This window comes from Panicum virgatum, chromosome 6N (assembly GCF_016808335.1).
Source record: "Panicum virgatum strain AP13 chromosome 6N, P.virgatum_v5, whole genome shotgun sequence".
Lineage (NCBI taxonomy): Eukaryota > Viridiplantae > Streptophyta > Magnoliopsida > Poales > Poaceae > Panicum > Panicum virgatum.
This window is the reverse complement of record NC_053150.1, coordinates 45,913,255-45,938,369: the sequence shown is the minus strand read 5'-3', so window position 1 is coordinate 45,938,369 and position 25,115 is coordinate 45,913,255. Positions and strand designations below refer to the sequence as shown.

General features: G+C 48.2%; 1 protein-coding gene and 1 pseudogene across 1 annotated transcript; one reads left to right on the top strand and one right to left on the bottom strand.

Moving 5' to 3' along the window:
- Positions 1–16,408: 16,408 nt before the first annotated feature.
- Positions 16,409–18,129, top strand: LOC120679969. Its single transcript, XM_039961620.1, has 2 exons — positions 16,409–16,841; positions 16,989–18,129. The coding sequence occupies exon 2, from the start codon at positions 17,025–17,027 to the stop codon at positions 18,009–18,011; it is 987 nt and encodes a 328-aa protein (XP_039817554.1). The 5' UTR covers positions 16,409–16,841; positions 16,989–17,024; the 3' UTR covers positions 18,012–18,129.
- Positions 18,130–19,744: 1,615 nt separating this feature from the next.
- On the bottom strand, positions 19,745–19,926 carry LOC120680363 (annotated as a pseudogene).
- Between the last annotated feature and the right edge of the window lie 5,189 nt (positions 19,927–25,115).

Here is a 25,115-nt window from a genome sequence, read left to right as displayed (position 1 = left end):
TGGGGAATAGGTGGATGGATAGAGGAAGACGAAGAAGAAGAACCCATGGAAACCCATTGGGATGTTGGTACTCAGACCGAGGAAGAAGAACCCGAAGAAACTCACTGGGACAAAGGAACTCAGACTGAAGATGACATGATGGATCAGTACCTCCCACTGAAGAAGCGTTCTCTTAGGATCGAGGAAGAGTCCCCATGATAGGAGTAGCCCCAAGCTAGAACCTTTGCCCTAATAATTGTGTACCCATGAAGTTGTACCTCACCGTGTTGCAATAATAAATGTCATCTACCCCCTTTGTGTACTTCAAATAATTGTGCAAGTTTTTCACCCTACTTTTATTTTCAGATGGCTGAGGAAGGATGGACCCAGGGCGACTGCCAAGCTGCACCTGGCTTCCCCAGCCTCTTGATCAACGCCCTGGAAAGCCTTGGAGTCACGGAACGCCCAAGGTACTACAGCAGGGAGTACGAGCATCATGGCACTCTCCGCTGCAGGGTGATCCTAGTCGTCGCCAGAAGTGACCGCTACCCCGACATCCAGTCATGGCGAGTGACTGCTACAGGGTTTAGGCACCATGACACCTACCCCTTGGCTATCAGGAAGACACTCCGCTACCTGTGCCGGATTTTCGAAGAACACCTAGCACCCACACCAATGAGGTTCTTCCCGCCGGCCATCAGAACCCCTGTTTGGGAAGCTCGCATGAGGAGTCTGGAACGACGCCGCCATGAAGAGGACCCTCTGTACCAAGTGGCTAACTACCTAGCCGCTTTGGATCAGCTCTTCGATGAACAAGCCCACCTGCTGAGGGAGCAGACCCATCGCGCTGAGCAAGCTGAACTCGCGGTAAGGCTTCAGCAAGTCCTAGCAGCCCAAGCCGAGGCAAGAGCCGCAGCCGCGATCAGCAGTGAAGCGGTTGCACAGGAGAGCCTCAGACAAGCCCGAGACCGGTGCATGCAAGATTGGACCAGAAGTGGGACCCCAGTTCCGGCCATCGGAGAAGACCATGTTCTACTTGGGACACCCGTCATAGGATGGGGAACGCTCTTTGGAAGCCCTCGAGCCCTACCCGAGAACCCCGAAGGGTCTACTGCTGTCAGACAAAGAGAAGTTGCTGCTCGGCCCCAAGAGAATGGGAACCCGGAGGACGACGAGCCATTTGTTTCCCCGGAAGCGCGTACCACCCCAGAAGAAGACTCGCCCCGCGAGTAGAATGTCCAACCCTACCCTGTTGTTGTACCCTTCTAGCCCTTTCAGTTTAAGTTGTATCCCTAGTTTGAACCTGTACCCGGATGTGTAGTACGCGTTCTAGTTGTGTCCCCGTGTTGTACCCTGCCTCGCTTTATTGAAGGTTGCTTGTTTGCCTTGTTGTGTGCTTGTTGTGTGTGCCTTTCGGCAGAAGGTTAATTCTGCCTTTTCAAAAATATGAATTAAACAACTTAAACATCACCTAATCTCAATCTCACAAAACCCTACCCAATCTACAGATGGTTTCTCGAAGCGTCACGAGGGCCTCCCGTGTCAGGGACCCTGCAGCTGCTAATGCAGGAATGCGTCCTAACGGACAAAACCATCCTCAGGAGGAACAAGAAGTGAGTCAGGGCAGAGGAGAAAATCAGGATGCACAGCTACCACCACCACCACCCTTCGTGGACCTGGCACAAGTGATCCATAACCAGACTCTCATACTGGAGACACTGGCCAATGCTCTAATGAACAGGCAGCCACGAGAGCAGACCTTCAATGACAAGCTAACAGCTTTTCTGAGGGCCAAGCCACCCACTTTTGCCGGATCCAGCAACCCCTTGGACACAGATGACTGGCTCCACGTGATCCAGAGGAAGCTCGAGCCGTTTGGGTGCCAGGATCGAGATAAAGTCCTCCTGGCAGCACATCAACTCACCGGGACTGCCTTAGCCTGGTGGGAAAATTACTGCGCTGCTGCCAGAGATGCCTCCACCATCACCTGGAATGAATTCGTGAGAGAGTTCCGCCGCTATCACATCCCCTCAGCTACCATGAAGCGCAAGGCAGATGAATTCCGCGCACTTTAGCAGGGGAATATGACGGTAGAAGAGTATACACACCAGTTTATGGAATTGGCTCGCTATGCACCAGAAGAGGTGAATGACGACGAGAAGAAGCAGGATATGTTCAAGAAGGGACTAAATCCAGAACTCAGGACCCTGCTCACCCCTCAGATCTATCCTGACTTCAACACCTTGATGAACAAGGCAATCCTCACTGAAAAGGCCAAGAGTGATGAAAGAAAGGATAACAAGCGCAAGTTCCTGGAGAGTAAGGCCCGCCAGCAGGATCGTTCTCAGAAGGCCAGAAGTTTCAGCTACAATGCACCAAGGACCCAAGCCCCAATGCAGTACAGAACCCAGTCCCAAGCGACTGGACCACGGGCCCTAACACACAGCTCAGAAGCCAGAACACCATGAGGGCCCCACAGAGTAATGCGAGCCAAGTCACCAACAACAACAGCAATGTGAGGGCCTGTTTCAACTGCCGAGAGACAGGGCATTTCATCGCCGACTGCCCTTATGCCAAGAACAAGCCAGCCACTTCAGCTTTCTCCAACACAGTGAACGGACCCAAGCCAGTGCTGACCGGTGCCAACCGAGTGCCCCTCCGTGGCAACACCAACAACAACAACAATCAGCAAAGGCAATCCCAGCAGTCTTTCGGACGGGCCCGCGTCAACCACATCGACGCGCAGGAAGCTCAAGGAGCTCAGGGCGTAGTACTCGGTGAGTACCTAGTCAGCTCAACTCTTGCAACAGTACTGTTTGATTCAGGAGCATCACACTCATTTATATCCTCGAGTTTTGTGGAGAAACATAAAATACCTACAGTACTACTAAAGACACCCCTATTGACCCGGACGCCCGGGGGAGACATCAGGTGTCTACTGGGTTGTCTACGGGTGAGGATTAATTTAAGTGGGGTAGAGTTTCTAGCAGATCTAGTAGTACTTAAGTCAGAAGGGATAGATGTGATCCTTGGAATGGACTGGCTGAGCAAACACAATGGCCTCATAGGTTGTACGGATAAGGTAGTACACCTAACAAACCCAGAGGGAGTCCGAGTGACCTGCCACACCCGGGAAAGTGGAACAAGCCCGATGGTATTCAGTATGGGAACCAAGACCTTGGAAGAAGTCCCAGTAGTGAATGAGTACCCCAATGTCTTTCCCGAAGAACTTCCCGGTATGCCACCAGATAGGGACATAGAATTTGTCATTGATCTTGTTCCTGGAACCGCCCCCATAGCCAAGAGACCTTATAGGATGGCAGCCTCCGAGTTGGCGGAGTTAAAGAAACAACTAGAGGAGTTGCAACGGATTGGCTTCATCAGGCCAAGTTCGTCACCTTGGGGAGCCCCGGTTCTATTCGTCAAGAAAAAGGACGGAAGTATGAGGTTATGTGTAGACTACCGGGCACTAAACGAGGTCACTATTAAGAACAAGTACCCACTCCCCAGGATCGATGATCTTTTTGACCAGTTAAAAGGAGCCAGGTACTTTTCCAAGATTGACCTGAGGTCCGGTTATTTTCAGCTCAAGATCAGGGAGAGCGACATCCCGAAGACAGCTTTTGTCACCCGGTATGGTCAGTTTGAGTTTACGGTGATGTCTTTTGGACTGACAAATGCACCTGCCTATTTCATGAACCTCATGAACAAAGTGTTTATGGACGAGTTAGATAAGTTTGTCGTAGTCTTCATTGACGACATACTTATTTACTCGAAGAGTATTCAGGAGCACGAGCAACACATGAGGGTAGTTCTGGAGAAGCTGAGGATGCATAGGCTATACGCCAAATTTAGCAAGTGTGAGTTCTGGCTGGAGAAAGTAGCTTTCCTTGGTCATATCTTGACCGCGGAAGGAGTAGCAGTGGATCCCGAGAAGGTCGAAGCAGTCTCCAACTGGCAGCAACCAACCAATGTCAGTGAGATCAGAAGTTTTCTCGGATTAGCTGGGTATTATCGGAGATTCATTGAGGGATTTTCTAAGATAGCCCGGCCCATAACAGAGCTGCTCAAGAAAGAGAAGAAGTTCACCTGGACGGAGTCGTGTGAAAGGAGCTTCCAGGAGTTGAAGCGAAGATTGACGACAGCCCCAGTGCTAACCCTACCGGATATTTATCGGGATTTTGTCATCTATTGTGATGCGTCCCGACAAGGATTGGGTTGTGTACTGATGCAGGATGGGAAAGTCATTGCATATGCTTCCCGTCAGCTCAGGACTCATGAGCAAAACTACCCGACCCATGACTTGGAGCTTGCAGCCGTAGTGCATGCTCTTAAAATTTGGAGGCATTATTTGATTGGAAATAAATGCGAAATCTTTACCGACCATAAAAGTCTGAAGTATATCTTCACCCAGCCAGACTTGAACTTGAGACAAAGAAGATGGCTAGAATTAGTCAAAGATTATAATCTTGAAATCCATTATCACCCTGGTAAAGCAAATGTAGTAGCCGATGCCCTAAGTCGGAAATCCTACGGGCCTAAGAATGACCATTTACGAGAGGAAATGGCACGATTAAATGTGCACATTGTCCCTCGGGGCTCCAGTCAAGTACTGAACGTCCAATCCACTCTGGAGGAAAGGATCAGAAAAGCCCAAAGATCGGACAAAGGACTGATAGAAATCCGGAGGCAGACCGGAGAAAATAAGGCACCAGACGTTAGAGTTGATAATAGAGGAACATTGTGGTATAAAGATAGAATTTGTGTGCCTCAGAAGGGAGATTTCAGGCAAATAATCATGGATGAAGCCCACAACTCGGCCTACTCCATTCACCCAGGATCCACCAAAATGTATATGGACCTAAGACAGAAATATTGGTGGAATGGGATGAAGGCAGATATTGCACGATTTGTCGCCCATTGCGATACTTGCCAGAGAATCAAAGCTGAACACCAGAAGCCGGCAGGATTATTGCAACCCCTACCCATTCCAGTTTGGAAATGGGATGAAGTAGGAATGGATTTTGTGGTAGGGCTGCCCAGAACCCAGAAAGGACATGATTCCATATGGGTAATAGTGGACCGACTCACTAAAGCGGCTCACTTCATACCCGTACGGACCAACTACGGCGGAGAGAAGCTAGCCAAGCTTTACGTGGAAAATATAGTGAAGTTGCATGGTGTGCCCAGCCGAATTGTTTCAGATAGAGGGACCCAGTTCACCTCTAGATTTTGGAAAAGTTTGCATAAAGCCATGGGCACCAAGCTAGACTTTAGTTCCACTTATCACCCGCAAACAGATGGCCAGACAGAAAGGGTAAACCAGATTATGGAAGATATGTTGAGAGCATGCGTCCTCACTTATGGGAAAGATTGGGAGCAGAGTCTACCCTATGCCGAGTTCTCATACAACAACGGGTATCAAGCAAGCTTGGGCATGTCACCGTTTGAAGCTCTCTACGGAAGAAAATGCAGGACCCCTCTGATGTGGTCAGAAGTGGGAGAACGTGCTCTAGTCGGACCCGCACTCATAAAGGAAGCAGAAGAAAGAGTTGCCGAGATTAGAGAAAAGCTGAAAGCAGCCCAGTCCCGACAGAAGAGTTACGCCGACAAGAAAAGACGAGAAATAAGCTTCAACCCAGGAGATTTCGTGTATCTCAAGGTATCACCCATTCGAGGAACCCGAAGATTTCAGGTACAAGGAAAGTTGGCCCCTCGGTACATTGGACCATACCGAGTTCTGAAGAAAGTTGGAGCAGTAGCATACCGTTTGGACCTACCAGAAGAAATGTCCGATATATATCCAGTATTCCACGTCTCACAGCTAAGAAGATGTTTGAGGGTACCCGAAGCAAAACATGTGCCAGTAGAAACAATAGATCTACAGCCAGACCTACGATATCAAGAAGTACCGGTCAAGATTCTCGACACTGTCACCAGAAGGACCAGAAATTCTGAAGTACGAATATGCAGAGTCCAGTGGAGCAGACACGTAGTAGAAGAAGCGACATGGGAACGCGAAGACGCCCTGAAGAAGGAATTTCCCCACCTGTTTAGGAACCAGCCGAATCTCGAGGACGAGATTCATTTTAACTGGGGTAGGTTTTGTAACATCCCGAAAATTCACTAAAATAAATCGTGCACTAAAGTTGTTTTTCGTCGTTGAGCTCGACTCCCCTTGAAAAAAACCATAACCCTAACTTCCCGGAAACCCTCCTGTTCCGATCCCCCGATCCCCGGAGAATCTGACCCGACACCGTACCTTGCACCCTGTTTCTTCCTCGACCCGCGCGCCGCACTCGCGCGCCCAGGCGCCATGCGTGGCCGACCGAGCGTCGGTGACGCCGCGAATCCCGCCCTCCTTTTTTTCCCCTCCTTTTTCTTTCTTTTCTCTTTTCCATTTTCTCTTTTTCTTTTCTATTTTCTCTTCCCCCCTTTCTCCCTTTCTCCCTCCTCTGCCTCGCTCCCGCTCGCCCCGAGCCCCGCCAGGCCGACTCCCTTCCCCGTTCGACGCGCGAGAGCGGCCGCACGCCCCCTGGACCCCGCTCCCGGCCGCTGCCCCGCACGCCGCACCGCCCTGCCCCGCCCGGCCTGCCACCGAACGCCCGCGCGCGCTCCCAGCCCGCGCACCGCTCCTGCCCGCGACGCCGCCACGACACGGCCGCCCGCTCGCGCACCACCCCGCCCGCGCCACGACACGCCGCGCGCCCCGCCGAGCCAGTCCGCGCGCGAGGACCGCGTGCCCGGAGCGCCGCCGTGACGCCCGCCGCTGCCACGCCCGCGTGCCCGCGCCACCCGCTGGCCGTGCCAGCGCCACCTCTCCCTGAGCTGCTCGCCGCCTCGGCGTGCACGCGCACGCGTGGCCGCGCCACCCGCCGGCCGCCCGGTCCCGCTCGCCGCTACCCCGACCCACGCTCACGTGCGCACGCCGCACAGCGCCGCCCTGTGCTCACCGCTGCCGCTCACGTCCCGTCATCCCTGTGCAACCTCGCTGCCCGTGCGCCGCTCCACGATGCGCGAGCGCGGCCGAGTGGCATTAAGGCCCGCCGCGCCGCTCGCCGGACGCACCTACCCGCCACCACCGCGCTCGACCTCCCCACCGCCTTTCCACCGCTATAAAGCGACCCCGGCACCGCTCTTTCACCTCCCGACCGCCTCCGCCGCCTCCAGCTCGTCTCTCCTAGCCCGTAGCGCCGCCGCACGCACGCACTGCAGCACGCCGCCGCCGCTCCCATCGCCCCACCTCCTCGTCTCGCCCCGGCCCGAGGTAGGGGGCGCACCGGGTCCCTTCCTCCTCTCTCTCCCTTTGCCCCATGCCTGCTCACCCCGAGCCGCCCCCGCTCGCGCCGCCCATAGCCGCAGACCTTCGCCGCGACCATGGCCGCCGCGCCCACCCCTCCAGGACCCATGCCCCGAAATTGGAGAGGGGAATCAAACCCCCAAGCCTCCACTTCCATTTTCCCCACAATCCCGGCCACCCTAGCGCCCTGAACCACCGGCCCAAGGCCGCCGCCGGCGAGCCCCCTCCCTCCCCTGTTCTCCAGCGCGTGGGGAGGAAGGAGACAGGGCGTTTTGCCCATAACCCCCTCCCCTCCTCTTTATTTAGTAAAGAAACCCCCCACTCTTTGCCATTTTGCAAAAAGAAACCCTGCCCTTTACCCTATTTCAAAATAAACCCTTTTTCACATACAAGCATGATTCTAAATGTATCCTTAACCCTTCAGAATAGTCCATATGTTTTCAAAAATTACAACCAGGCCCCTACCTCCTCCGGATTATTTACAACCAGGCCCCTGGCCCCTTAACCGACCCATGAACCTTTATAAAACCTATTATTTCATGCGCCAAAACAACTTCGATCGACCCCAAACTTTACCATACCAATTATAATATAATTTTGGGCCGTACCTTTAGCAAACCACTCAAAGATGTTACTTCTATCTCCATATTTTATGTGCTTCCATTTCGAGCTCAATGATAGATCTTTGTATTGATTGAATGCTTGTTTGTGTGTGCTGTAGACCACGGTGTGAACGAAGGAGAGTCCGCTAGCGAGCAGTACTGCGAGCAAGGGAACGAGGATCAGTTCCACGACCCCGAGCCCGAAGGACAGGACTTTCCCGAAGGCTACGAAGACGGCAAGTTCAATCCCATCCTTTGATGCATGTTTCCGTCCTAGTTTTTATAAACGCAACCCAATGGCCTGTTTTATTAAGTCGCATATGTTTTACTTGCATGAAAACACGGTTGGATAGCCACCCTTGATTTGTGATGACCATTCCTTGACCACCTAGATTAATGTCTGATTTTGCTTGGACGTTAATCGATGTTAGAACGCTTAGGACTTTACTCTTAATATGATTTATTTGATAAAGAAAATGTGTGCGTGTGGGAAGGGATAAAATGTGGATTTCAAAAGATGAGTATGGACGAGATGGACGGCATTTTTGTGTGATTTGCCGATTGGTGTGCTTGTGCCTGTGTGGCAGAGCAAGGAGGGAGATATCCATCTTGTCGTGTCTAAGGACCGAGTTGGTGTGTCATCTCACCTAACTCCACTTTCGTGCAAACCACTCGACCGTTGTATGGGCAACGGCTTAGCATAAATCCCACTAGTTGGTGTGGTAGCCATCAGGAGAGCTGAGAGCAACGGGTGACTAAGGAAAAGGGATAAGCCCCGAGTGACTTATGCTCGGTTATACCTAAGTGAACGGTCAATGACCCCTTGGTGCATCCCGTGATGGCTAGTCAGGCTTAGCTATGGTGGGTAATGGCTATGTTGGGATCTACACCGACACGACGGTGCTCGAGTTGTGGCATCCTACTTGTGGGTAAAGTTGCACACCTCTGCAGAGTTAAGAATCTATTCGAATAGTCCGTGCCCACGGTATTGGGCGAGTTACGGTGTGGTCACATAACTAGTGTTTCTTTGGGATGGGCTGGTGTGAGTTGTTTTGGAAATGTGTCCGGCAGTTGTGCCGTGTGCTACGACGGACGGGGAGTCCGGTAGCAGTTTTAAAACCTGAATTCTGTGCTACTGCAAAAAAAAAACTGATTTCTAAAAGGTTTTCCGTAAAATAAACCCCTGCATATAATGACGTCTTGCTGCAAATTAAACCGTAACCTTAACCTTGATTTACCTATGCATATTATTCTGTTATAACCCCCCTCCGTGGGTGTGGATGGACTTGCTGAGTACGTTTGTACTCACCCCACTCTTACTTTTTACAGAAGAAGACCCAGACTTCGTTCCAGACGACGCCGAGTAGGGTTACCGTTCTACACCCAACCTTGCCTGTGGTACCGGCCCTGTCAAGATGCCTCCGCTGTCGCAGTACTCCGAGCCCGTGATAGACCCTATGTGGTTCGCGGTCTGGTGTTACGTTGTAGCTTAGTTAATAATTATTATCATCTGTATCGAGTGTCCCCCAAGGTTTGTACGGTTTTGAACCATCTGATGTAATAAATGTGGCATCAGCCTCCTGGGACTGGTGCTTTGTTTCACATTTAAGTTCTCTCTTATGAGGGGACGCTTCAAATAAACGAGTTGAAAGTGCGCTTGTTTTCTTTATTCTTAACTGGACCCGCTTTCTCATGATTTATATCTTTGGCACCTAATTCTATTGGCTCATGGATATAATTAGAGCAGAAGTTTCATGAGCACTTTTTTCTGTGGGCATGATGAGCTTAAATTGTCTCACTTGACATCGGTTAGACAATCGCGTGATGAATATATCAATGATTACATAAGACGATTCCGCGATAAAAAACCGATGCTTCAGTGTGAATATTGCAGAAAAGGATCTAGCTGATTTGGCCTTTAATGGCTTGCGCTCTCACCTAAAAGAAAGATTAGAGGGATATGATTTCTTTACTGTCACTCAAGTGCAACAAAGAGCTTTGGCTGTAGAAAGCCGAAGCAAAGAGTCTCAAGAAACCCATAGGCATCATCGTTCTAGTGTGCATACTTTAGAGTGCAATTTAGATTGTTCGGACGATGAGTCTAATGATGTATATGCTGCTGAGTTTGCTTGGCCATCTCAAACTAAACCATTTACTTGTTCTGCTCTTAAGCCTATTCAGAAAAATCGGCAAGATGAAAAATTTACTTTTGATATATCCAAGTGCGAGAGGATATTTGATGAGTTATATAGGATTGGATATGTTAAGATGTCACATACTCTACCGCCGCTTGAAGAGTTGAAGCGGCGAGCATATTGTAAATTTCATAATACTTTTTCACATGCCACCAAAGATTGTAATGTATTGCGTAGGCAAATTCAATCGGCCATTAATGAAGGACGATTGGTTATTCCTAATATGCAGGTTGATCAGAATCCTTTCCCAGTGCATATGTTGGAATTAAACAATCCTAAAGTGCTAATTCGGCCGAGTCAAGCCAAATCGACGAAAGGGAAGAATGTAGTCATTGGTGATGAAAGACCTGAAAAGAAACTGACACAGAAGACCCCTCAAGGTGAAAAAACACTCGGAGGGCAAAACAAGAAGAAGAAGACCGACAATAAGTTGACCGGTTTGACCGGCCACAATGGCGGTTTGACCAGTTCGACCGATCTGACCGGACATGGGACCGGTCTGACCGGTGCGCCCAGTAAATCTGGGAACACCTACAAGATCAAGACAAGGCCGAATTTTAAGGATCTCTTGGCCAAATATGAGAAAGAAGGGAGTGTTCAGAAACAGAAGGGGCAACCAAACAAAGTCAAGGAGACGGGATCATCGTCATGACATCAAGAGCAATCGAGTCAAGGTAATTATACTTTATCTAGTGGGTCGATTGCTCCATGGTATTGTTAGTATCCTTACTTCTATACATCCATGGATTATAGTAGGATGCATATGCAGTCATATTGTATTCAGTATCCTTCTATGTATCCAAATCATGCAAGAAGACCGATTGTTGCTAGCAATAATCTGGTCCAACAAGATGTTGATTGCAGCCAGGAGAATGAGAAGAGCAATGAATAAGATTCAAAGTATTTACAGCCGAGGTGGTGTCCCTCAGGCTTGTCTCATACTCAGAAGCGAAGGCTGCAACGTATGCGCAAGAAGGAGGCAATGGAGCAATTAGTGAAGGCTGTGCCAAAGACGTCAGCAATAATGAAGATGGTGTGGCGGCCAAAATAAGTGGCTTCAACATCGACTTGAGCAAGACATGGCCGATAATTGTTTATCGCCCTTAGCACAAAAATGGCCGATGTAACGTTAATCATCGCCCTTAGACAATTTTGGCTCAGAAAATATTTTTTGGCAAACAAGCTTTACCAAAAAATAGGGGGCATATGTTGAAGCCAATATTAGCACCAACCGGTCTGACTGGTCTGACCGAGCGGTCTAACTGGTCGAGGCACTGTGGCATGTCCGGTAGGGACCGACCGGTGTGACCGGTTTAGGAGGAGTCCGAGTACAATTAGAGTTTTTTAGATTTAGATCTGTAAAAGGATTTCTTGCAGGATAAGTCCACCCCACCCTATAAATATAAAGGGTCACGGCCGATTGAGGGTATCCAATCGATCAAAATACAAAACAATTACTACTTTTTATCTTCTTCTCAAACCCTAGCTTTTCCAATCCTCATCTGCTGTTCTTCATTTGTCTCCGCGATGTTTGAAGTCGTTCTAAGTGGCCTGTCAATCCTAGAACAACCCTACGTGTGTCTACTCTGACGGGGTCCCTTCCGGGTTAGCGTTCGTCGGCCGTCGCCGATTCTCACCGGCGACCGGTCTGACCGCTCCACGCAGAAAAAGCTGCATCGAGTTCTTTCTCGTGCCGCACGATCTAGTGCATTCGTGTGTTGATCTGTAAAAGACGTCAACACATTCTTGTCCGATCCGCTCAAGAAAATACGGCATGATCATTTATTTATTACCACATAAATTGCTTTCCGGTACAAAATGGTACCGCCGGTAGGAACACTGAAGAAACTGACAGGGAGCTAGTTGATACAAATCAAGGACAGGGGACATGTTTACATTATTAACCATCAAATCTTGCAACGTAATTTGAATTACTGTCGGGCACCAGTAAATCGAAACAGCTGCGCGTACCATGAAAAGCTTTTGCAGACATGTTTTCAAAGGAAAAAAAGCAAAAGGCAATGTGTTTATTGAAAAGTAAATACCGCCTAACATATCATCTTCCGTCTCTTAACGGAAACACTAGGTCTTGTTCAGTTACAAGGAAACTGAAGGGAATTAGAGGGGAGTTGGAAGCAGTGGCCTTCCTAGTGGGTTGTCATGTATGCCATGACATACCTAAAATTCTAATTCAAGATCATTAGTTAAGAGCCCATTATCAAATAAAATATACAGATTATACTAAATTATATATATATATAATGTTATGGCATACTCTTCTCCAAAATCTAGGTACGCTACTGGTTGGAAATGATAAAATCTCCAACAAGTCAAAATTCCCATCCATCCCTTTCAAATCCTCTCAATCTCTCTGTGGAGGGGATTAACCGAACAATACAACATTTATCTTCATCTTCGTGCTTCATCTCTGATGCTGTACCTTGTGGAGTTGTGGTTGACATGGCTTCTTGCTCCTGTACATGATGAGGCAGAACGGCGTGGGAGCACAGCACACCATGTGTGCTTGCGTGGCCACGCTGCCATCCGATGGCAGAAGCATACGGGAATCTAGCAGACGAGCCCAATAATTTGTCCAGTCCAAGAGAGTAGGCACCGGATGAGCAGCTAGCCGGTGGTGATCCACTACTGACCTATAGCCTTGTTTGGTTCCTACCAAGATTTCTTCTAGTGCACACAAGTCGAGAAAAAAATCTCGCATACATAAAATATTAAATAAAGTCTATTTGTAAAATATCTTCAGGTGGGTGTAATTTTTCGCGACGAATCTAATAACGATAATTAATCAATAATTAACTACAGTGATGCTACAGTAATCATCTTCTAATTACGAGGTCAAAGGTCTAATTAGATTCTTCAGGGTCACTAGCGCGGGGTTCTAAAGTTAGTATTATAAACTAGCTTTGTTTGACACCGTAATTAACGGTCAAAGTGTGCTTATAGAAGAATGCATTATTCAGCTCCGTCAGCCGACAACGGAAGTAGTATCTAGTGTCTTTTTTCTCTTTTTTGTTGAAGAAATTCTTCTTTTCTTTTGGGAGCGACATAAAATTCTGACTCTTCTTTTCCCCCTTGCTACAGTTGAGACACAGCGAAAGGGCGAGTCGGCGGCGATTCCGGCGCGATTCCACCGGTCCCTTCCTTCTCCGGCGGCCGGGTAGGCGTCGGAGAGGGCTGCGGACCGGGGAATTGACGCGCGGATGTGTATAGGTTAGTTTACCTAGGTTTTGCTTGCCGTTTCTTTAGATGGTGGAGCTAGGTTTCCGGCATGCGGCGGCGGGGTTTGCTGTTGCTCGGTCGGCGAATAATCTTCCTTCTGCTGGTTGCTGCGGTGGGTGGCCCGATGGAGTGGAGTATCTTTTGTCTCCGCTGCTGCTTCTCCGGCGGTCGGGGGGATGTCTACTGCTTCGTCGGCGATGCAGGCGTCCTTGTCGTCCTCGGTCAAGGCAGCGTGAGTGTCTTTATCCCGTTCTTTTGCGGAAGGGTGGGAGTTTCGTGCATCCCCATGGGTGGATGGTTTGTCTGGGTTGCTGAGTTTCTCGGTGACGCCGGACTACTCTTCCGGTCGGCGGCCATTTGGCTAGCGATGGCGGACTCGTTCCTCTTCTATTATGTCAAGGTGGTGGCCGATGTTCGTTCAATGGAAAGGATGCGCTTGGTGGAGAACTGGGCGACGAATCTTGCGGCTTTACCAATGCTTGGAGCCCCTTGGCGTGATGGGAGGTGGATTTGGATCGACGAGGTGACGGAGAAGACGAACAGAAACCTGGAGATGGGAAGATGAACAGTACTCTTAGGGACTCACTTGTAATTTTTCCCTTTTCCAGGGTTCTGTTTGTAAAACGGGGGGTGTACTGTGCTGCTGTTTAATACATCTCCCTTTCGCAAAAAAAAAAGCGACATAAAATTCTATAAATCCGCTGGATGCTGATAGTACTACCGAGCTGCGTGTGATTTTCTTTTTTTGAAAAATGTACTCGTGTGCCCCATCCCACATGCGTTCTATGAGAGGTCCAATCAGTCCCATCACACATTCACGCCACAGGTGACGCGACCAGCTCCTCCCAGAGCTAGGAGGTCTGGAGGTAGGCCACCGAACCAAAACGCGGCAAAAAAAAAATTTGGGCAAAAAAAAATTGGACTCATTTACAATACTAATTAGAAATATTAAATATAGATTAATTACATAGATGGATGAAAAATCACGAGACGAATTTATTAAATCTAATTAATCCATCAATAGTGATTGTTTACCGTAGCACGATATTATCTAATCATTGCATAATTAGGTCATTAGATTCATCTCGTGATTTCAATAGGGGTTATGAAATGAGTTTTGTCAGTTATCCATATTCATATTTAATACTTCTAATTAGTGGTTAAACGTTCGAAGTTTCTGTAGTGCAGGAAAAATTTTGCAAACTAAACAGAGCCTGAAAGTCCTAATCCACTTCTGCTCCCACAACAAAGCAAAGCAAGAAGGGCAGAAGGCAAGGCAAGCAAAAGCAGAGCCAGAGCAGTAGAGGAAGGGAAAAGGGTACCATGGAGGGAGAGGAGAGAGAGGGCCACATGCAGTCTCAGGCTCTCAGCCGCGCGCGCGCGCACTCCTTTGCAAGTCAAAAGTCCAACCGTCCAACGCCTCCATTTCCAAATTCCAACTCCCCGGCCGATCGCTTTCGACACCATCTCAAGATTCACGAGAGACCCGGCGGGCACCATCAGGACAGTCGCAGCAAAGCCGATCGAGCTGCCCGGCGACGTGCCAGCCAACCAACCAGATCAGGGCACAGCGTCCGTCGCACGGGCCGCCTCCTTTTCAGGTGCCACTCCACTCGAGCCACACTTTCAGTTTCTGCACAAAGTTTTTTTTTCCCGGAGGGCGTTTCAGCACAAAAGTTTACTGCCACTGGTTTTGCATTAGCCCTTAACTTAAAATATCAGGGGTTTGCACAAAAGCTTACTTTTTTCGAGTAATAATGCAGATAGTACATCCCTTAACCCTGCACTGCTCGGACAGACAACAAAGGCAATCTCCCGTACACCTTTTCGTAGGGTGCCAACATCTTAATACCGTGTGGCGTGACGGCGTGTGCATCCACTGCGCTCACCGGTTTGCTAAAGGGAAAAAACAATCGTGCAGCAAGTGCGTTGCACGGGCCGAGCTGTACACAAGGACCCGTTGCTTGCTGCGAATTTGAAGTTTGAACTCCGCCGCGCTACGCGGCCAGGTTTCCACGGACCGGATCATCAATCCGGCACTGTTGCGGATCCCGATCGATGCAGGGTTCCGCTCCGCCCGCGAGGCCGCAACGTTCGCCGCGGCTTCCCCTCCGTGTGGTCATCGAGGCGGCCGGCGTCGATGGCGGCGCGGTGGGCGGTGGCTGTTTCCCGTGGGCGGTCCATGGGCCTCGAACGAGTGCCGGCGGGTGCTGCTGGACCTTGCTGGGCCTGACAGACTCGCAACGCCTTTTAAGCCCAACGGGGGATCTCAGATGGGCTTAAAATGCGTTGGGAAACGAATGCATTATGGGCTTTACCAGACCAGACCAGGGATAATCCGGTCCATTCCCGCCCAAGACAAACAGAACCTGCTCCTTGAACAAAGCACCACACTACGCTACAAGCATTTCGAACCTTTGAGAACCATGGTTAGGGAACCCAAGATGGATTAGGAATAGCCTCGGAATGCGCGAAAAGGGGTCGCCTTTGAGGAGGTTGCTTCTGCTCGTCCCTACGGGGCTACCCTGTGGTTCATTAGCCTAAGCCAATGATTAATCTTAACATCCTCCGATCCTCGCGTGTTCGTCGACTGCTCGCATTGCGTTTTCGAAATTTCTTGGTGTCTGCGTTTCGTGGGGGGCCGCGGGATTTGTCAGCTTCCGCGCGGGCAAATCCAAATCGCGTGTAGTATCGATGCAATGTACTCTCTGTTCCAAAATAATTAATTGTAACTGTAGAATTCAAAATTTGTTCCATAGAATAGTTAATTTTGACCTACCTACCACAAAAGATAAAGTAATTTTCGAAAATTCTTGCAAAAAACAACTAACATCTCATTCACTCATCAAAAAAAATAAAAAATATTTTTATAGTTTTACATCTAGCATTATTCTAAAATTGTATTTATTTTAGAACGGAGGGAATATCGTAGAACAGTTCTTTGGTTTTTTCAAAAAAGAGCTAGAACAATTAATTTTTGAATTACCAGCTCCAACTTCAAATGCAAAACTTGATCGATATATGGTAGGCTCACAATCTAGAACGACGACCATTGACTGTTTCCATTCCCTACAAATGGACCATGCCGTCTTAATTATTCCAAAAATGGACGCAAATGCGATCACAAACCGCAGGAAGAACCACAAATTTCCATGGCAGCGATGCAATAACCATCAAACGCCGAGGCTAATCCCGGCGCCCTCTAAACAATTTCCAGGCGTTCAAACATGAAACATGGGGTTGGTGGGTGCGCCTGGTAAAGAAGGCCACCATTCTTTTTTATCATAGAAAATCACTTGTTGACTCGAGCCTACCATCCTCTTCCGTTTAGAATTCTCCATCCTGCATTGGCACCTCGAGTATTCTAATCTGCATGTGTTGTTGTGTTAGTTAATCTTGCGGCTAATCGATGGTCTAATTGCCACCCCCGGTGCTGCTTCTTGTACGAATCGCACATCGCCGGGTGTCAGCTCAAGAACCGAGGAGGAAGCCACCGAGGTTCTCAGCTCTGACGAACCGTATCGTTTGGTAAGCTTCTGAGTTTCTTCTTCTTCTTCTTGGGGGGGGGGGGGGGGGGGGGGGTCTAATTCATATGATTTCAGTTGTTCTTAGCTAGAAGATGCAGAGCTTGTGATCATGGAAGCTTGGGTTTAACTACCTTGTTCTCTGTCTCAGAAGTTGCTTTTGGAGCGACAGAGCTGACCGGAGGAGATGGGGTGCATCTCTTCCAAGGTCCTGGCGAAATCAGGGAGCTTCAAGGAGACGGCGAGCCTGGGCCACAGCTTCCAGAGGAGCAACGTGATCGAGGAGATCATTCTGTCCAGCTCCAAGAGCAACGGCGACCAGTTCCTGGCCCTCCTCCGCGCGTCCAACTCGACGGCCAGGAAGGCCAAGGAGCCCGAGCAGAGCCCGGCGGCGGCGGTCAGCGAGCCGGCTGCCAAGATCGAGACGATCAACGTGTCCGAACTGCTCGCCGGCCTGGAGGAGGAGCCCGCCGTGGAGCAGAGCGATCGCGAGGGTGGCGACAGGCCGCCGGCGCGCTGCGTTACAGATGGCGGAGCCACCGCCGGGAGGGCGAGGAGCTTCCGCACCGTGGAAGACTTCGACGCGCTGGTGACGCAGGGCGGCTCGTCGGAGCGCGCGGCCGAGCGAGAGGAACCCAGAACCGCGGCGGCAGCGGCGGCCGAGGCCCCGGAGAGCGGCAGCGGCCGCGGGTCCCGGCGAGACGACCCCGAGGGGCCGGGCGGGGAGGACGAGGCTGCCGGCGCGATGAAGCGGGCGAGGGCGCGGCAGCTGGGCGAGCTGAAGGTGCCGGCAGCGTTCGACTTCTCCAAGTCCGGCAGCCTGCGGGACTGGCTGCGCCAGAGCGGGCAGACCTTCTCGCCGGGCTCCTACGTCACGCCCAAGTTCGGAGCGGCGCCGGCGGTGCCCGCCGAGCACGCGGGAGGCGAGAAGGCCGGCGACGAGCCGCCGCCGCACCCGCAGCAGCAGCAGGAACACGCGCTGTTCGACCCGGAGCTGGTCGCGCAGTTCGAGCGGGCCATGGAGCAGCTGTCCGAGGACGAGGGCCGCGTCCTCGACGAGATTCTGGAGGCGCTGGAGCTGGAAGCCGGGGAGAAGGACGGCACGGCGGCACCGGAGTTGGGGAGGGCGGCGGGCAACGATCAGCCGGCGGCCGTGGCAGCCCAGCAGGTCTAGCCAGTGATGGGTGAGCTAGAGTTAGCTGCTGTCAGTTCCTTAGGTTTTGGCCTTTGGGGGTTCTTTCTTCTGATGCGGCTGTAAAACTGTAATTACGAGGTGTTCAGCAATGGCTTCATTAGTTTTTCCTATTGTTTACTTGTGACTTGTGAGCATATGCTTTGTAGATTTGTGTAGATCTAGTGAAATTTGAGTCTTGTTCAGCGGCAAATGTGTGGAGAAGATAACGCAAATGTTCAGCAATGTTTCATTGATCAAATACCATCTTATTGAGGAATTACCAAGTCTCAACTCTCAAATCCCTCACTCTACTCAGACAAGCTGCTCATCACTGGGTATATCCAAATAAAAAAGGTACTTTTTATTGGTCAGATTTTCACCGGGGAGATGGAAGTGCTAATCTAGAAGCCAGCTCAGCCAGGATCCGAGCCACCACGGCGTCTTCTCAGCAGCGCATGGCCTTGGCACGGCAAGGGCTGCTCGGCGGAACCTTGAACAGAGGGCGGCCGACGATGTAGGCCTTGTCCTCTTCCACGGCGCCGGCGGAGCCGGCGCGGGCAGCTGGCACCACCACGCATTCGATTTTTAGATCAACGGCAGTCGGCACTGGACCAGCCTCGTGTAGCAGGAAGAGATCGAAGAAAGGGGACCAAAGATAGTCACCAGGGATGGCGCCTTCGCCGCTGTGCTGCTCCGCGGCGGGATCCCGGCGCGCAAGCTCCTGGCCGCTGACAGGCAGAGGGTGCTCGCCGGCGGCGAGGAGCAGGACGGCGGCGAGCGTGAGGAGCACCACCATCCTGACGGCCATCGTTGTTGCTGTTGCAGGGTGCTCTGACGGCTGATCGACGTGGCAGCAATAACGCGATGCTTGTGGGACTGGGGTTCTGATGATGCGCTGTATTTGTAGGCCGTCTGGCTTCCGGCAGCTTTTTCTCTTTTTTTTTTTGATCAGGCTTCCGGCAGCCTTGATGGGAAGATTCAGAGGAGGCAAGCAATCATAAAGCGAGAGCACATGGCTAGCCATGAATCCTGTTGAGATCCTAGCATCCTATACGTGTGTGCTATCACGAATCTGGAAAGAATTTGTATCTCCCAGCAGAACTGACAGTCACACATGAGCAATGGCCGATGGGTACAGTCGGTTTGGCAAGCCTAACTTTTCGTGTCATTGTTCAGTCGACACGATAGCCTCACTATGAAATCCAAATTTTACAGTGTCCCAACCAAGAGGATGAACTGGTAACAGAGCAGGGTGAAGATGAGTCTGGTAACAGATAATTTACCTCACCGGCGAATCATTATTGCGTACTCTATAAGAGCAACTCCAACAGGACTTCTATTTGGGTGACTAAACTCATAATTTAATTATTTTGCTCAAATTTCCATCTCCAGCAGGGTTTCTACTTGGGTGACTAAAATGAGGGGACGACTAAATTTCCTCTCCCACCCCCTCAATTTGGTCATCCTCTACTTAGGCTACCAAAAGTAGGACCCACCATTTTTTCCCCTTTTAGCCTATTTAGAAGTCTATTTAGTCGGTGCTGCTGGAGTAGAGACTATATTTTAGATGACTAAACTTGGAAAGTGGGTGACTAAACTGAATTTTAGTCACTCAAATTTAGTCACTCCACTGGAATTGCTCTAAGTAAGCTAAACTTGAGAAGATTGCAAAATAGTATTGAATTGCTGAAGAAAGTATGGTTAGCCAAAAATATTTGATAATAGATATATGGTTGGAGTGTGCCAAGCTCAAGCTGTTGTGCAACGCTTGAACGACCCTCGAGGACCCTGATGGCAAGCCATTATCGAGATCCTCCCCAAAAAGTAAATTTTTAACATCATTATGAAGCGGTGTTTCACATACCAGATATATAAACTGACAAAAAGATACTACACTTAATTTTTCGGTAGTGTTTAGTTGGATTATTTTTAACGTAAAATCTCGTCGCGCGTCAAGGCTCCTCAAAATACCTTACATGCTCTCAAACCAAACAAATCTCGTTTTGCTGGGTCATCCGCGACCCATATACATGTGAGGGCCCAGCTACTTTGCGGGCCGGCATCCTTTCTCAATGGGGCCTAGGCCTAATGTGTTCTTGTCCTCTCCAAATTCCACTGTGTAAATAAATAAAAGCATAAAATCATAATAGATCCAATAAAAAAGACTAATGTGATACAAAAAATATTGTATATGAATCACAACTGAAATTACTTGTATTGTAAGACTAATGGGATGTTTGGTTTGGAACTAGGGGTCACAAGTTCGATTCCCAGCCCCAACTATTTATTTTTACATTTTATTTGTTTTTTTCTTCTTGTTAGCCTTTTACATGATCATGTTTACATTTCTTAACATGTAGTTAAGTGTTACTATACTGTGTAACAACACCAATAGACACGATTTACATATGTTTCTATTAAAATGTATCATTGTGTGTATACATGCATCTAGCGTGTCTATGAAACGTCTTTCCTTACATTGAGGCTAACACAGTGCATACGAAGACGCTTCTAACACGCTTTATGAAAATGTGCCTACATGGCTATAGATACAAAATAAAGCATGTCTAACTCCAAATATAGCATAGCTATAGAGGGGGTATTCTAGTAGTGAACACGAGACGAACCCTCCTTTTTCGCCCGGTTTTTCACTTGGAAGGTCTGGCAAATGCCAGGGATGTGCAATGCGTGAGTCCTTGGCGAGAAGTCGGAGCTACTCTTTCTTGAGCTTGACAATAATGACCTGTCATGGCCTCTTGCTCAGACTCGCTTGTTTCGGCATTGCTAATCGTCTAGGGTCAGCTCCAAGGAGTTGAAGCTGCTGCCTGCTATGCAATCATGCTCGGTAATAATGACCCAGTTTGTATGCTTTGCTGGGTCGTGTGAGCGCGTTAACCTTGGGTGCCCAGTTTAGATGCCTTGTTTGGTTATCCTTTCTACGTAATTTTGTTCATATTAATTGAAAGTCAAAGCTACTGGCATTGTTAAATAGAAATGTTATGAGCAAGGCGCGCGATCAGGGAGGAGGAAGACGAGGAGCTTGTTGACCGCGCCACTAGTCTCGTCGATATGACCAGCAGTACGATTTCACAATCGAACCTGTGTGGGTCCCACGTGGCGTTGGCTGGTTAGGAAGAGAGAAGACAGGAGGAGCTGTGGGTCCACGTCAGCAGATCCGTGAGCACGATTTAACCTAAGTAATTTAATAGAAGTAAGTGTGATTTGGACCTTATCTGATCTCATTAGCAAGTTTAATAAATGGGTATTTTGAAAGTCTGGAAATCTCGATGGCATCCGAGCCAAATCTGAGCACGCGGTGCCTTTTACTTCAAAAATATAATCGGATTGGATAAAAGGGCGAAAGGAAAAGAAAAACCAGTACTAGTAGCAGGCCTCTATCTCATTTTTCTCGTGGCCGTGCTGGTTGACTGGTTGTCGTCTGCTGGAGTGCTGGGCACCTGGGCCTCTTGTGTGGGGACGGGGACTGGCGACTTTTTCATTTTTTTATTAAAAAAACAAAATTTCAAAAATATATGCTGAATAGAGAAATTTTCAAAAATGGGTGCCTGGCGACAGGGCCTGTCGCCCACTGGATAGGCGATAGGACCTAAATGTAAAAAAATTTACATTTAGGTCCTGGCAACCAGGGTGCATTAAATAGTGAACTTGTAAAATCGATATAAAATCATATAAAAATCAAAAAAATACAAACTCAACTGTTCTTGATTCTATGAAACAATATCTACAACTTTTGTTACATAAAGTTTTTCATTTGATCAATTTATCTTGCTCTATTTTAAATACCAGTTTAATGCACTTTTATTTAAATCTCAAGATCCATAATTTGTATGCATGTCATCTTTGGCCAAAGTGTTGCATATGGTGAGCATAGACTTGTATAAAATTGGTAGGCCTATAAAACATTTCTAGAATAAGTTTTTAAATTAGATCTTGCAATATGTCTAGTTTAAATGGGTTATTTATCCATGCTTCTATACTGAGTATTAGAAGCCATAACTTTTACAATACCATAATTTTATTTCCTAAGAGCTATAAAAAAAAGTATGGTAAATTTTAGATAAGGACAACTAGACCAAATGAATTATTTCAGATTTTTCTAGGTACAAGAACTATTTTTCTTGATTTATATACATTGATCAAATGAAAAACTTTATGTAACAAAAGTTGTAGATATTGTTTCATAGAATCCAGAACAGTTTATTTTGTATTTTTCTGATTTTTCTACGATTTTATATCAATTTTACAAGTTGACTGTTTAATGCGCCCTAGGCGCCAGGACCTAAATGTAAATTTTTTTACATTTAGGTCCTGTCGCCCATCCAGTGGGTGACATGCACCCTGTCGCCCATTAGGGGGGCGACAGGCACCCATTTTTGAAAATTTCCCTATTCGAAATATATTTTTGAAATTTTGTTTTTTTAAATATAAAAATGAAAAAGGTCCGGGGGCCGGACACCCTGTCAGGCCACGGTGTCCTCATTGCTCAAGCTTTTATCACCGTTGCAGACGCCGGCAGAGCTCACTCGGCCCAACTCAAAAGGACGGTGGTTGAGCGAGGGACGCTGTGACATCCCAGAGTTTTAAAATGCTAAGTAAGAAATATTAAATGTGATGTCATGCATAATCAACCAAGAAAATGGAATCGAATATATTTATGTGTGCATGCATGTGTATGTGTATAGATGCATAGGTCAGAAACCGTAAATAATTTTTAAACTAATGTAAGTATACATATGAAAACGAATAGGCGTCTCTCTAAAATCATGTTAAATCAAAGTCTGGTTGAAGTCAAAGAGAGAAAATAAAAGTTTGAACATAAAATGACAGGTCCTTGGAACCGTAGTTTTCAAAGATTTAAACTAACTTTCAAATTTCAAACTAATATGCTTTGAAAATGATTTCTAAAATATAGCTCAAAAGAATTTTTGTCCAAAACCAAAGTTGTAGGTTTTCAACAGACGAACAACTTTTGTGTTCAAAGTTTTTCAAGTTATCACACAAAAATGAGAGAAAATTTTGAATTTCGAAGCATTTAGTACCTTTTCAAATACACTCAAGTTTTAAATTTTATCTTTCAAATGAAGCTTCAAATGAACTTTTTCCTAAAACAAAAGTTGTAGATCTCGAAATTTTGAACAACTTTGGTATTCAAAAGTTTTTCATTTGAGGCCATATAGAAGGAGAAAAATTGAGTTTGCAAAACGAATTTTGAACTTCGATCTAATTACAGCTATGCCATCACCTCCATCTCCTTTCTCTGCTCACGCCGTTCATTGCCGTCGCCGCCGTCGTCACGCCGGCACCGCCACCGGTTGCCCCACGTGTCGCGCCCCGACCAAACCCGCTTTTGCGCCCCTGGTTTAGCTCGAAACCGCTCGTCTTGGCACCCTCCCGCGCTCGCCACGCGCCCCGGCACCCTCTGCTCGCCACGACGTCGAGGTTGGCCGGCCACGCGCCGCTCGACTCGGGCACCTCGTCCATGACCCGCCCAGCGCCTTCTCGGCTTGCTTGCGTCCCCATCTCACTCTCCTCCCCTCCCTCGACACGGCAACCCGGTCCCTGCCCCTAGCTGCTCGCGGGCGAGCTCGCCGTCGCGCCCATGGTGCCGCCGCCCACGGCCTCCACGCGGAGCCCCTCCTCCGCTCATCCTCGCCCCCAACCGTATCCCCAGCGAGCTTCGTGGCCTCTCACTGGTCCTCCCAAGCCCGCTCACCACCGCCCCCAAGCCACCGGTGAGCTGCCAACGCGGTACAGATCGCCGCCGACCGTCTGCTCCAGTGGAACTCCACTCCCCAACCCTCCTCCGCCCGAGATAGCCCTCAGAATCGGTCCCCCACCTCACCCCGAAGTTCTCCAACCAGTCCTTGCCGCCCCTCCTTCACCGGAGTGCCGCCGCCGCGGAGCTCCACCACCGCCGGCCGCCCTGCTCTGTGGAGCCGCCGCCTCGGGCCTCTTCCCCGTGAACCGAGGACACCCAGAGGTGCGGCTCAGTCCCCTCTCCCTTTTCCCCAACTTCCCCCTTGCCGCCGGAGCCGAACCTCGCTAGAAACGGCGCTGTCCGACCCTCCTCTGTTCTGCAAGTCCGCCAGGGACCTCTAGTGAGAAGAAACAAACTTCCAGGGGCCTAAATGCAAGAGTTCATTTCCTTTTTCTTTTGTTTTCAAAAACAGCAAACTTGTAAACTCCGTATAAAATCGTATAAAAATAATAAAAATTCAAACTAAAATGTTTTGGAATCCTTGCAACAAGACCTACAACTTTTGTTACATCCACTTTTGCATTTGACCAATAGTTTTATCTCTAGATTAAATATTAGTTTAATCCACATTTGTATGTATCTCAAGTTCTACCCATTAACTAAGGCTAGTTTTTGGACAGTGTGCTAAAACATAGATGAGTATCTTACTGTAAAAATTTGAGAACATTTTGACAACTCTAAATATAGGTTTCATTAAATATTGGTTTATGCCTGTGTTAAATATAATTAAATCCACAGGGTTCTTTATTTGTTTTATTGAGCTGAAATTTTTACATCAGTCTTATCTTTGTTTTTATATGCTATGGAAAAATTTTGATAATTTTTTGTAATTTATAACTAGTCCTTTTGAATTATTCATGAATACACTTTGTAAATCAAAAGCCCTAGTTTCTTTTATTAGAAAAATCTCATGTTTTTATTAGAGCTTGATTTTCAGTACATGAACATTTCTGTAAAATTTTAGCCACTGAAACTTAGTAGTTTGGTCTGAATAAATTGAACTTGGTCTATGTTACTATAACTTGATTTACTTTGGATGCCTTTTATAGTGCTTGTTTAAATCTGAAAATTATACAATAGGCTCATCATGAGATCGCCAACACTTAGTGAAGAATCCCTTATCTTTACTTGCATGTTTTGACCTGTACATTTTATCTTTGTTTAATTAGTGTCTGTACATTTTATCTTTGTTTAATTAGTGTCTGTTAATCTTAAAGCAGCCCAATCAAGACAGAAAAGTTATGCAGACAAAAGAAGAGATCCTTTACAATTCGAGGTAGGAGACTTTGTATATTTGCGAGTATCTCCTACTAAAGGTGTTCAAC